General features: G+C 48.9%; 1 protein-coding gene across 1 annotated transcript in view; it reads left to right on the forward strand.

Annotated features, from left to right (window-relative positions):
* The window catches only part of Kst (spectrin beta chain, non-erythrocytic 5 kst), a 189259-nt gene that overhangs the window by 132113 nt on the left and 44143 nt on the right, over window positions 1-13003 (forward strand). The window contains exons 28-41 of the mRNA XM_077680340.1: window positions 435-594; window positions 1138-1215; window positions 1322-1461; window positions 2566-2689; window positions 3211-3357; window positions 3722-3985; window positions 4816-4946; window positions 5764-5950; window positions 6882-7082; window positions 8178-8294; window positions 8585-8698; window positions 10742-10924; window positions 11794-11939; window positions 12485-12716. Of these exons, the coding sequence (XP_077536466.1) occupies window positions 435-594; window positions 1138-1215; window positions 1322-1461; window positions 2566-2689; window positions 3211-3357; window positions 3722-3985; window positions 4816-4946; window positions 5764-5950; window positions 6882-7082; window positions 8178-8294; window positions 8585-8698; window positions 10742-10924; window positions 11794-11939; window positions 12485-12716 (2224 nt within the window). The remainder of the gene's footprint in view (window positions 1-434; window positions 595-1137; window positions 1216-1321; window positions 1462-2565; window positions 2690-3210; window positions 3358-3721; window positions 3986-4815; window positions 4947-5763; window positions 5951-6881; window positions 7083-8177; window positions 8295-8584; window positions 8699-10741; window positions 10925-11793; window positions 11940-12484; window positions 12717-13003) is intronic.

Consider the following 13003-nt stretch of genomic DNA (forward strand, 5'->3'; position numbering starts at 1 on the left):
TTGAAGAAGCAAAGTTTGCAAACAAAGTTTACATTTGGGTAAGGGCTATAACTGTCTCCCTTCTGCGCTACCGAGTGGGAATGTTTGCCTGAACACCCTCCTCAAAGCAGTTGGTACTCAAAGCTGCGAAGCAGGATTTCAGGCGTGCTGGTGAGATTCTGGGGGAATCCTTCTTCACGAAGGTTACCAGAAGGTTGTTGAATTTGTATGGAAATGCTGGCTAATGACGACGTAACTGCATTCTGACAAACATGCAGACAGATCGTTGCTTGACACAAAACACAGATCACATTCTGCGAGAAAAGCACGTCGAATGGGCATGTATTTGCCGCACAAAGGGTTAGGTTAGTGACAGCAACGAGTGCAATCCGGGATGCCTCCTGCCCTCATCGACGAGGCTGCCAGCAACAGGGCTGCCCTCCGCCCCCTTGCAGGTTTGCGGACATCCAGGCCCTGGGCGAGAAGCTGCTGCTGAAGAACCGGGACAACGAGGAGATGAAGGCGACGCTGCGGCAGCTGCAGGAGGAGCAGGACGCCATCCACCGGGGCTGGCGCGACAAGCTCGACTACCTGCGGCAGGGCGTCGACCTGCAGGTACGGAGGAGTCTCGAGGGACGAACCGCCATGAAGCGCCTTAGCAAGACGTGTATGAGGCTCGATGGCGAAACGGTGCCAAGTTCATTTGTGGATGTTAACTGAGACGTATCTGAAACTTTCCCGTCTTTTGTCGCTCTTCCGTGCTGGTGTTTGTGTGGCACTGGGAAAGGAAAGAGAATTGGTGTTAGTTCTGTGCTGCAGCATAATTTTAAAGGCTGTAGGCAGCATAGCATGGGGTAGCAGCTACACATGCCTACCTCCAAATATTACAAAAAAGGGGGTGTAAAAATACGGTTAGGTGAATGTGCATGAATGGATGACACCAGCACGGTCTTCAATCCAGTGGAGCGTGCATTCCCAACTGTTCTTTCAGCTACTTTGTGTCTTCTGTGTGAAGAGGGCTTGTAGGGTCCCCCAAAAAAGCCTCCTGGTGACAAGCAAGCTCTGTTACATAGGCGCTTCGGCTGAGGCAAAATTGTAATCAGAGTTCAGCAATAGATGACACCGTCATATTGCTAAGACCTGTCCCCTGCTCTGCAGATGTTCAACCGTGAAGCAGACCAGATTGACAGCATCACCAGCAGCCACGATGCCCTGCTGGACTTCGAAGACCTCGGGGTGAGCGAAAACTTTTGCGTGACCTTGAAGGGATTCATTAGAAATATCGATGGAAGAGGTGTGGGAAAGTGCAGCCCCCTGAGACTAATGCCTTAAATCTTTGCAGACAACCTTGGACGACGTGGAAGCACTGTCCAAGCGGCACGAGAACCTCATCAACACCCTGCTGGTTCAGGACCAGCGGGTGGCTACCTTCAGCGGCATGGCGGACAAGCTGATAGCAGCAGGACACTGCAAGAGCAAGGAGTGAGTGGGGTGGGACCTCGGCTGTGTGTGTGCTTGATGCACGCTGTGCTTGATGCACACTGGATGCACGCTGTGTGATCCAGCTTGCATTCAGACTTTGCACGCGCGATTTGTGTGTGCTGTGGTGGGGGATAGAACTGCTTCTTATGATTGGTGGTAGAGTGGAGGCAGGATGCTCAGTTTGTCACGCACTAAGCCTAAATCACACACACACCGCTTTGAACAACCACACTGACCCGTCTCCTTTATTCCCACACTTCCTTTATTCCCACACTCAGCCCTAACCCCTCACACTTTACTCCTTCCTCACTTCTCCCAGTCCCGATGATGATGATGGTGCCATCACATAGCGCCCTCTCTCAGCACTCCCTGCTTCCGTCATCTGCGCCACGCCACCTCACAAGTTTTCTTTTTAGTGTTCTTGGTGATGGGTTTGGTACCATGTGGCACGCAAGGCAAGGGGACAGAGTTTCACAAACTAGGGGGCTGAATGTAACTCGGGCAATTGGTTATTTTTGATGCCTTATTTAGTGCTTTGTTTGAGGTTGGGTACTTGAAATGCCGGTGAGTGCGAGTTGGGAGTAGCAAAACGTTAGGCCGCGTAGTGTAGTGTATTCCATCTCATTGCTGGCTTTGAATGATCAGTGACAGTTACCTCTTCCCACAATGCAGTGTGGTAAAGCCCAGTGTTGAGCGTAAGCCCGCACGTAGAACAACAAAAAGGGTGAAGTCCAAACGAAGAAAAAGGTTTGCTTATTAGCTGCGCACATTGCACTGAAGCAGAAATTACTTTGACCTCTGAACCCCCAGCAACAGCTAAAAATTGCAGAAGTTTGTGTATGGCACAAGAAAGCATTTTGTGTTAGTAGTAAAAATGAATACAGTGGTTTTTGATGAGGTGTATTGCTGGTCACTACTGCGAATAGAAACTTCTTTGTAGAGTAAGCGAGAGATATTTTTTTTTGAACAACACCCCTGGCACATTTACTTTTTGTATGGCCTGCTTAATTGCTAACACCTTGTGAGCAGTTGTCGCAGTACTTTGCTGCTGGGTGTGGGCTGCATCGTGCCCTTCATAAGCACAGCTCCTCTGTTTCCCTCCAGGATCGACAAGAGGCGCGACCAAGTTGTCGCCAATCGTCGGGCAGTCAAGGACAAGGCCTACAAGCGCAAGGAGCTCCTCGAGGAGTCCAGGGTCTACCACGAGTTCAAGGCAGAGTCCGCCGAGGTGAGATGGACAGGGGCTGTGTTTCTCCAACTTGTAACATGTGGCAATACTTGTGCTCTCTGCGAATGCTAAACAGTGCATTGCAAGGGGGAAAAAGCGCAAAATGCATTTGTTGCTGCTGTTCTTGTATGGAAGCAAAGCTGGCAGGGGCATTTCTTCTGCCAAACAAATAGTCCAGTTGCAACATTGCTCTATTTTGTCACTCTAATGCAAATTTGGCGTTAATTTCGGATGAACCGAATGGAAAATAGAGAAAAATTAGAGTTGCAAGTGTTTGTGGTGCTCACCAAAGAAGCTGTTTTACGTTGGGGCAAAAACTTGCAAAAAGTGTGGTCGTGCTGCATCGCGCCACCGAAAATGGGAGAAATCTGGGGAATCGGCTTTCATCTTGACAGTTGTGGCCTTTCTGAGGAGTACGTGGTACAAGTTGCTGCTAGTGTACAAACTCTCGAACTGTGTGGGAGTGTTCGCCACTCATCGTTCTCTCCCTCCTTCTCCTCCTATGATGATGATGGCGCCAGATGTCCAGCTGGATCCAGGACAAGCTCAAGATGGCGGCGGACGACTCGTACCGTGACCTGACCAACCTGGAGCGCAAGCTCCAGAAGCACGAGGCCTTTGAGGCCGAGCTCAAGGCCAACGAGGCCCGGCTCCACGAGATCAACTCGGTGCGTGCTTCTCCTCCTCTGGCTGTTTTGTAGTTCCCTCACTCTGCATCTCGGCAATGGGCAGGCAATCAAGCGCCTTGGTTTCGTCTCGCTGATTGTCTGAAGAAAAGAAAGTCGCAATTTAGGTGTCGTGGTTTACGTTCCATCTTTCTCGAGCTTAAGTGAACCTTTGTTTGTATCTAAACATGGAACTTGTTTTTGATTAGGGGCAAGAAAAGAGGCAAAATAATTAAAAAGGGAAACAGTTTTTGGCACAAATTAACGAACGATGTTTGTTGACTCCAAGATATAATAACTGCTCTCCTCTGCTTTTCAACGTTGTTTGAGCTTTCACAACGAACCCCCTGATCGGATTCGGGTGCAGAGCGGCCGGAGCCTGATAGCGGGCGGCCACTACGCGTCGGCGGATGTGTCGGCCGTGCTGGACCGCCTGGAGGCCCAGTGGCGCGAGCTGTGCCGGCAGACCAATGAGCGGGGCCAGTGCCTGCGCCAGGCGGCCGCCCAGCGGGCGCACAACCGGGCCCTCGAGGACGCCCGCGTCAAGCTGGACGAGCTCGAGGCCGCCCTGGCCTCCCGCGACCTGGGACACGACCTGCGCAGCGTCAAGGAGCTGCTCAAGAGGCACCAGGTGCGCTCCTCTGCCCCACCGGGGGGGACGATGACGGTGCGGGCGTTCGTTCACTGCCGGGGCTGGCTGTGTTCGACTGTCGGTCCCGCACTCGACACCACCGAGTACCCAGTATTAATTTTTAAAGTGAACGCTTTTTTAGTGGGGTTGGTTGACCGAAAAAGCTCTGATAAGATTTCTGGACACATGGCTCGTGAGTGAAACCAGGCTTCCATTGTGTCAAAACAGTTACTTCAAAATCATGAAAAAGGAACGGTTCTAGATAAGACAACACACGCAGTGATCATGCAGAAGGGGTACAATAATGTACCTTTATCTCATAAACCACGTACCGGTATACATCTAGACCGTTTATAGATGTGTCTAGTTAGTATTTGGAAAGTCATCGCATGGGTTCATTCTTTGTTTTCGATTTCAGTTTTTAAAGGTTTCACGACTGATTGGACGCACTTTTAGCGATGGTTTCGATGCACTTTTGATGCAGTTTTTCGCAACTTTTTCTGGAAGCGATGGAAGCAATCTGACATTCGTTTGTCACATACATTTCTATGGAGGGAGAAATCTTCAGACTACCGCCGTGAGCGTGTCTCTGTAAATCCAAGAGCCCCATTGTTTGAATGCCTGTAGTTTTGGAGTTGTGTTTACTTTGATGCTGGTTGGTGCTAGCACCAGTGCCCCTCTCGTCTCTTGGGTGTTATGCTGTGAGGCAGTTCTTTTGTTCAAATCAAGTGAAATGAAATAAAATCTTTATTCTAAAAATCAACGATGGCAGTTCCTGTGGGGATTACTGGGGAAAGTGCTGACGTGCAGCCCCTGTCGTTCCGATGCAGACACTGGAAGCCGAACTGACCACCTGGGAGGCAAAGGTGCTGGACTTGGTCCAATTTGGCAAGGAAATGGCTGACAAGGGCCACTTTGACGCCCCCAACATCCTCAAGGCCACCCGCATCATCAGCGACAGGTCAGGCCACAGTTGTGTTCGTGTGTGCAGTGGCTTCTCTTGGGCAGAGTGCATTGCAGGGTGTGTTTTCTGCAGTTGAGGGCCTTGCCAAGGCGTCACAAGAGACAATTTATGAGTTGGAACACATCGGCTGTGCACTTGGCTATGCTGCTGTGAAATGCAGGCAAGGAGGAGCAATGGACCAGGCAGTTTATAATTATTTTTGTAATTTTGCACCGGCTATAACACACAGACAGACTAGAAAGAACGTGCGGACTACGTAAAGACTGCGCACGCGTTGTTTACAGTTTGTCTTTCCGCAATCGTACGAACAATGTTCTTGTAACTAGCCCGACATCAAGCATTACTCAAGCAATAGGCAGCGTTGTTTTTATTTTGCTGGCGCTGCTCGTATAAACCTTTGTAAAAGCTGCATAACTGGCTTATTTCCATGGCACACTCGTTACCGTAGCAGCACTTCAGTTGATTGAATCTGGGCTGACCTGACAGACAGGCCTTGTGCGTGAAATGCATTGCCAGTACACAGCTTCTGTTTTAGGCATTGTTTCTGCGCGCAAGATGCAAGCTATAATGGCAGCATTGAATGTGCTGTGCTGAATAGGCCAGTTGGTACCTCGACACAAAGCTGGAACTGCGCACTGATAGGAGAGTAGAGTGAAAACAGTTTGTCTAAATGTCCTCAAGATAGCCAAAAATGTTTGTAAAAGGCCAAGCAAATCACTTTTAGTTATAGGCGGACTCTTCATCATTTGCGGATGCAGGAACTGCTTTGAACTAGCGACTCTGTCATCATTTTGTCCGTCTCATGTGGCTCCAGGTTCGGCCAGCTCCGTGAGCCGGCAGAAGAGCGGAGGGCGCAGCTGGAGGAGTCGCTGAAGCTGCACCAGTTCAACTTTGACGTGGACACCGAGAAGCAGTGGATCACCGAGCACCTGTCAGCGGCCTCCTCGCTGGACCTGGGGCAGAACCTCATCGACGCCCAGAACCTCTCCAAGAAGCACCAGGTGATGATGCATGGCGTAGATTGCCTTTGAAGGGAACGCGAGGGGCAAATGCAAGTTCTGGTTTTAACGCTGAGAGTGAACCGTTTAGACCTCGTTATGACTTTTTTGGGATGGCCAGGGGCTGATTTCTGCGCTGCTTAGAAACGGGCAAAAATGGAGGGCGAGGCTCTCTCTCCCCCCTGCTCATCGAAGGTGTGATCCTGTACAAGGTGGCAGCTATGGGGAAGCTTCACACATTTGTCTTCAAGCTAACTTTACATACCAACACAAATATGCGGGCAGAAAAATGTGCTGCGGTGGCACTTCTGCCCTATCGGAGAACTGTTGCCGCCTGGCGTTGTGTGTTTGTAAAGTAGGCACATCATTTTATCTGTACCAATCATTCGTTTCCAGCCTGCAGTGAACTTAAGAGCTTATTTTACTTGCTGTAAAGGGCTATAGGAACAACTACAAATTTGACATCTGTTCTGGTCTGAAATTTTGGGAGCTCACCCCCTACCTGTGCTCATTTTGCTCAAAGCGCAAGTGCCTCTCCCCTCTCAACTCCCTAGAACACAGAATGAACTGAGAGTTAAACACTGAGAAACTATTGTCTCCAATTGTGGGCGAAACGTAGGAGCAGCGTCCTCCGATATGGCACGGCATCCTCCAGTCACTCCTGGTCGGAGTAACAACCCTGGAATGAGCAGTCCTCCACGTGGGTTTTGAGAGGGCACTGATAGAGGGTGCTATGGGACGGTGCAATCATCATCATTGTAGCTTAGGGAAGAGAGGAAGGGGTGGAATGCGAGGGAGGTTAGGGCGGGTGCGTTGGGAATAAAGAAATGATCGGTTGAGTTGCCGAGTGTTGAGTCGTGACAGGCTATAGAGCTCAGCTGTTAGAATCAGCACTCCTCTGACCTCGTTCTCGTTCTCGTTCTCGTGCTCGCAGAAACTGGAGCGGGAGGTGCAGGGCCACCAGGCCATTGTGGACAAGACGCTGGCGACGGGCGAGGCCCTGGTGCAGCAGCGCCACTTTGCCTCAGCCTCGGTCAAGGACAAGTGCCACGAGCTGGTCGCCTGCTGGAACCTGCTGCTCTCCGAGTGCGCCAAGCGCCGCAAGAAGCTCGAGCTGCAGCTCCGGGCACAGACGGTGGGTGCCTCTTCTGCCCTGTCTCATGTGCCATGGGTAGCCTGTGGGAAATCCTTCTGGTGTTGTCTACGGTGTCATTACGCAACCCACTCCTGCAAATCCCACTGGGCAGTGCACATTTTCCCAACCCATTTTTTGGGTTAGAGACAGGGCTTCAAAATGGAGTAAAATGACCGGGCTTTGTGTCTGCTCCACGGAGTGGAACTTTGTCATCCCTTGAGGTTTGTGCTCCTAATCCTTCTGAGTGGGCATGAGATGGTGGGTTCGGGATGAACCAAGTGCCATACGTGGTGCTATCAAAAACATGGTGCTATCTTTCTAATTGACGTCTATGTGTACAAGGTCATTTTAGCACACGTCAAAGAACTAAGGTTGGTCTAAGTTTTGCCCGTGAACGGCCCACTATGGTGTGCCTCCTAGACCTCGTGTGTAGTTTAGGTGCTTAAATAACCTCTGTCAGAATCGGAAAACACTCAGCTGACTGTTTCATAGTCACATGGAGCAAATAAAATGTGGAAAATACCATTTTGCCCAGCCCCTTGGTTCATCCCTGGTTAGCAAGCCCTCGTCTGCTTAATATTGGCCAAATGTTGTCATTTTGCTAAGCCTTTATGGGTTTCACAGCAGAGTTCTATTACTAAGGCAAGTGGGCTAGCAGTTTTCACGCTTGTCAGGTGGTGGTGCCATACAAACATTTGGCTATTTAACAATACGCAATTCACCAACACAGTATTTGAACCAAACTGTTGAATGTACACCTTGTCAAGCTCAGATTGCCTCAACAATTTCTTACTCAAACTTTGTTTAGCTCTGTCGGCTGGTTTGTGGCTAATTCAAAACATTAAGCAGACAATGTCTGAAACTTCTTTTTACTAGGTTCAGTGGGCAGTTTTGTTTACGACAGTTTGCTGCTTTTAGGATGTAAAAGGCATTTCTTTCCCCATCATTTAAAGCTTTCACGAGTGACAAAGCTTTTTAAAAAGATGCAAGGAGAGCTCCTTATGAATGAACAAATAACTATCGTGTATTAAATTGTTTTTTGCACTTGAGTACAGCCTCTCCTAATTGCATGGTGTTTTTTCTGCTGCCCAACAGTTCTACTCGGAAGTTAACGAGATTGAAGCATGGATGAACGAGAAGAAGGCTGTCCTGACAAGCACAGACTTTGGCCGCGATGAGGACGCCGCCGTCAAGCTCCTCACCAAGCAGAAGGTTTGTTCCTTGTCCGTGCCTCTTCAACGTTAAGGCAATTTCCTTACACTTCATTTTGTTTGCTTACAACTATTTTACGGATTATTTCTTACCCAAACTTGGTTGTAAACAAACTTGATTACTATTTACCAGGTGCTGCTAATGAATGAAAGAGTGTTCTTTTTGGATTGCCCCTCTCCTTGTTTCTGAACTTCTGAGTTCTCTGTAGTGCGCCGTGAAGCCATTAAACACTTTTTTCACTTTAATTTAACGTCAAGGCCTTAGGTAAACTTGTTTATCGTGCTTCACAGGCCCTGGAGCTAGAGATTGACACGTACACGGGTCTCGTGGTGGAGATGACCCACCAGGGGCAGACCATGATTGACCAGGGGCACCCCGACTCCAAGATAATTGCCAACCAGATGGTGAGTTCCTTGTTTGACTCACACCAGTGTTGTTAGGTGTCTTATTTCATGCCTGCTTGCAAGCTGGCTTCATTATTTTTTTTTTTTCATTTGTTGTGTTTTTGAGGAGTGCTTACTTGTCTTCACTGGTTCAGTAGGTTTAAATTGACAAAGTAAAACAACACAAAAGCAGGAGTAGGTTAACATTTTCTGCATGTTATGTGAACTCATGTGATGACAATCGGTGTAAGACACACTCTGCTTTGCTACCAATTATCCTCTTTGCACGATATGACATTCAAAGTTTCATGGTCAGGTTCCATATACCGTATTTACTCGCGTAATCCTCGCACTCCTTCTTCAGAAAAAATCAGTTTGAAGTTCGGGGGGGCAAACTTACGCGGAGAGATAAGGTTTCAAGTGGTAAAAATGAGCCTAAATAAGATTTGAATACGTATTTTACATAACCAAGACATTTCCGAGCAGGACTTACCTCCGTGATAAAAGTACAAGGTGGACATAGGCACGTTGCACGAAACTTTATTCATTGCTACCGGCCACTGCCCAACTTTACCATCCCACGTTTGGTAGTGGGAGACCTAGGTGGGAACAGTCCTAGTCCGAGTCAGGGCTGCTAACATCACTGGTCGTTGCCTCCTCGTCACCTCCGGATTCCACGCCAGCTTCAGAGGCTTCGCCTTCATCCCATACCAGGTGGTCTTCAGTCGCATCCAGAGCATTTGATATGCCCGTCTTTTTGAAGTTCTTGACGACGACGTCTACGGCGGTCATTCACCACGATTCCAATATCCAGCTGCAAAGAAGCTCCTCCGACGGTCTCCTTGTCTTGCCGGCCGGCATCAGAGTTGGCTGGCCTTCTGCCATCCACTCTCCATACAGCCTCCAAACGCTATCTTTGAACGGCTTGTTCAAAGACACGTTGAAAGGCTGGAGCATGGGGGTTAAGCTGCCTGCAATGACAGCCAACTCAGTGCACAGCTCCTTAAACTTTGCGCTTCTTGTTGGTCACCTTCAGTTCCTCATGCTGTCGTCTGCAGTAGCACACGCTGAACTCGTTGACGTCCAAAGGCCTGCTCGCAGGGCGGTCGCCGTGCTCTATAGCGTATTCAATACCACCCCATGGCGAAGTGGCACGAGCCCACCACAGAACAAAACGAGGAAAAACTTTTCAACATGGCATAAAGCGAGCTCTCAACTGCTGCTCCTCCAATGAAGGGACAACTGGACGCTGCGCGAACGCCGCCTGGTAACGCACATGCGAAACCGACCAAACGAAAGTGTGAGTGACGTTTGAGCAATGGCGCTAGGGTGTCATGCGCGCCTGGATATACCGCGCTCTCTGCTGAAAGGGAACAGAATGGTGGTGAGCGCGTGCATTACGCAAGTTTCGCAAGCGGACGACTTTCGCTGTTGCTGTTTCGGGGGTGTGAGGTTTACGCGAGCAAACAAAAAATACAAGTTTTGGCAGCTCACATTAGGGGTGCGAGCATTACGCGAGTAAATACGGTATGTTCTAGCTGTATTGTTCTTGCACAAAAACCTAGGTGCTTTTACCTGAAATGTTAGTTTTGTTGTAAAATAAAAAAAAACACATTCATTTTGAGCGCAAGCTTTTGTAATTGCACTGAAACATATGCGAAAATGTGTGAGGTGGTTCTGACTTCTACAGTGCAAGAGTAACTTTTATGTGACTTCTATAGTTATTAGTTGCTCTGACTGTGCATCTTACTCTGACTGCGTACAAATGAGTTGCAGATAGATCACTCCCATCATTTCTACTAGTGTGAGACTGTTTTTTGGAGTACTTCAAGACTACACTTGCATGATTAGGCATTTTGAATAACCCAACACATCTTATGCGCCATGGTTACTTGGGAAAATATAAAACACCTCCAATAGTCGTTAAACAACTGCTTTTATTCCTCAAAACTACGCACTATTAAGAGTATCTTTCAACAAATAATGTGAAATCGTAAATGAAAATGCTGTCGATGCTGTAGCGGTATTTCTGTTGTTTGACCTGATATACTTTCACCATTGCAGCAAACGGTGAACCAGGAGATAAAGAACCTGCAGAAGCTGTCGACAGTGCGGCGTCAGAAGCTGATGGAGGCCAAGCACACGCACGAGTTCTTCCGTGAGAGCGACGACCTCAAGGACTGGATCAACGAGCAGACCCAGGCTGCGCTCTCCGAGGACTTTGGCAAGGACTACGAGCACCTCTTGGTACGTTCTCCTTCTGTGTAATGGCTCCTGTAATGGCTTTTGTATTGGCTCCTGTATTAGCTACTGTAATTCCTCATTTATTGGCTCCTGTATTGGCTGTAAGGGCTGTAAATGGCTGTTTGCAACTATTTCATAATTGAAGCGTAGGTATGGTACTGTTGCTGACAAGCTGTGGCACATGTTTTCCGAACTAAATGGAGTGAGCTGCAAAGTAAAGAGAAGTTTTGAAGCAGCAGTCGAGGAAAAAAAATTGTTGCAAGATGATGGCGCTGCTTTAGTGAACTCGTTCTAAAGTAGTTTTTGCGAGGGCAGTTTAATGCAAGTCAGTTAGACTCATTAGGTCTGGCAGATTAGGCTCCCAAGCCAGCGCCAAGGGTTGAGAAAGCTGCCAGACTTTTAAATTCTAATTGATTTATTTTCGCAGGCACTATACTTCTATTTTGAAACTTCAGTATTTGTACATGCCTTCTGAAAAGCTCACTGTTATGAATAGAAGTCCTTTCTGCATAGAATAGTCATGTCACTGGTGTGTCCATACATACAGGCAAATGAGCACTTCATTAGTGATGCATTCTTCACATATTATAATTAGGAAAAGCTTAAGCTTATTCTTCGTTCGCACAAAGACCAGAATCAAAATAACTGTCCTCGCTGTCGTGCAGTTCAAGAAAAGCTTTTGTAGTGGCTGCCTGAGAAGAGACATATAGAGTCGCGTAGGAGGTATAATGCTATAGAAGAGCTATGTGGAGTCACATCGAGCCTTACAGGGATCAGAATTTTGTGGAAAGAAATTTCGAGGCACGTCCGGTTCTTGCCATTCAGTTCTGGGCATTCTTTTTTAAATGTGTGCCCTTCAATTTGCGATTCAGCTCCTGCAAGCCAAGTTCGAAGACCTCAAGCTTGTCGTGGACACCAACAAGGACCGGCTTGGCCAGTGTGTCGCCCTTGGACGGCACCTGATCTCGGCCGACGTGGCACGGTCTGGAGAGATCGAGAAATGCCTCGACCACCTGGCGTAAGCCCCTCCACTTGTTGCTTGTTCCCAGCAGTAACTTCTTTTCGGGAGCAATATTTGGCCGTAGAATTCAAGTCTTTATGAGTGCTGTGCTCGTCTGCTGGTTCACTGTGTTGCAAAAGTGAAACCTCTTTTACCAGAACACCTCTAGTTCCTGTAACTTGAGGGGGACGCGGCTTTCAATTTTTGAAAAATTACCAAAGCATCGTTTTTTTTTAAAAGCCACACGTTCAGATTCTGTGTCTTCTATTCGGTGCGTTTGCAAAGTTTTTCTGCCGAAAACGGTCGCAAAGTGGCATAAAAAATACTTTCGATAGCCGTGGTGACAAAATATCGGCGCAAAAGGGTGAAAAAATGGCAATTTTTGGAGCTCTGTATGTCCGCAACGGTGCCATTGGGTGCCGTTGCGTGTATTACATCTTGAATGACGCGTGATGTACGATAGATCAATACTCCGCATCAGATGCTCCCCCCACCGGCCTCCCCCCGTGAAAGAGCGGCCTCCTCCACCTCCTCCTCTCCTCCTCCCCCTCCTCCTGTTGCAGGGACCTGATGCAGGCCCTGAGCGAGGCCATGCAGGCACGTGAGCAGCGGCTGCAGGCGGCCGGGGAGATCCACCGCTTCAACCGGGACGTGGCGGACGCCCTGAGCCGCATCCAGGAGAAGTACACGGCCATCCCCGAGGAGCTGGGCAAGGACCTGCAGGCCACCCAGGGCCTCGTCCGCCGACAGGAGGGCTTCGAGAACGACCTGGTCGCCCTCGAGGCGCAGCTGCAGGTGGGGGCCGAGGGAGGGAGGAGGCACTGGGCAGTCACATTCCGTGAATGTGTACAAGCTGCGGCACTGGCACAGTGGGTTTCTCTAAAGAGGTCGGAAGAAGTCAAAGCCTGCGTGGAATGAATCGCCCTCTTATTTTTCAACACAATGTTGCGGGCCCCCGAGGTGAAAAGGATTGAAAGGACCACCTGGAGGTACCGGAAGTGGATCCTAAATGTTGCTGCCTGTTCACTTATGCAGTCTGGTGCATTAGCTCAGGAAGGCCATCTCGAGGCTGTGGCTTTCTG

Source organism: Haemaphysalis longicornis, unplaced genomic scaffold (assembly GCF_048455015.1).
Source record: "Haemaphysalis longicornis isolate Haplotype H1 unplaced genomic scaffold, Haemaphysalis longicornis Haplotype H1 scaffold_8, whole genome shotgun sequence".
NCBI classification, from domain to species: domain Eukaryota; kingdom Metazoa; phylum Arthropoda; class Arachnida; order Ixodida; family Ixodidae; genus Haemaphysalis; species Haemaphysalis longicornis.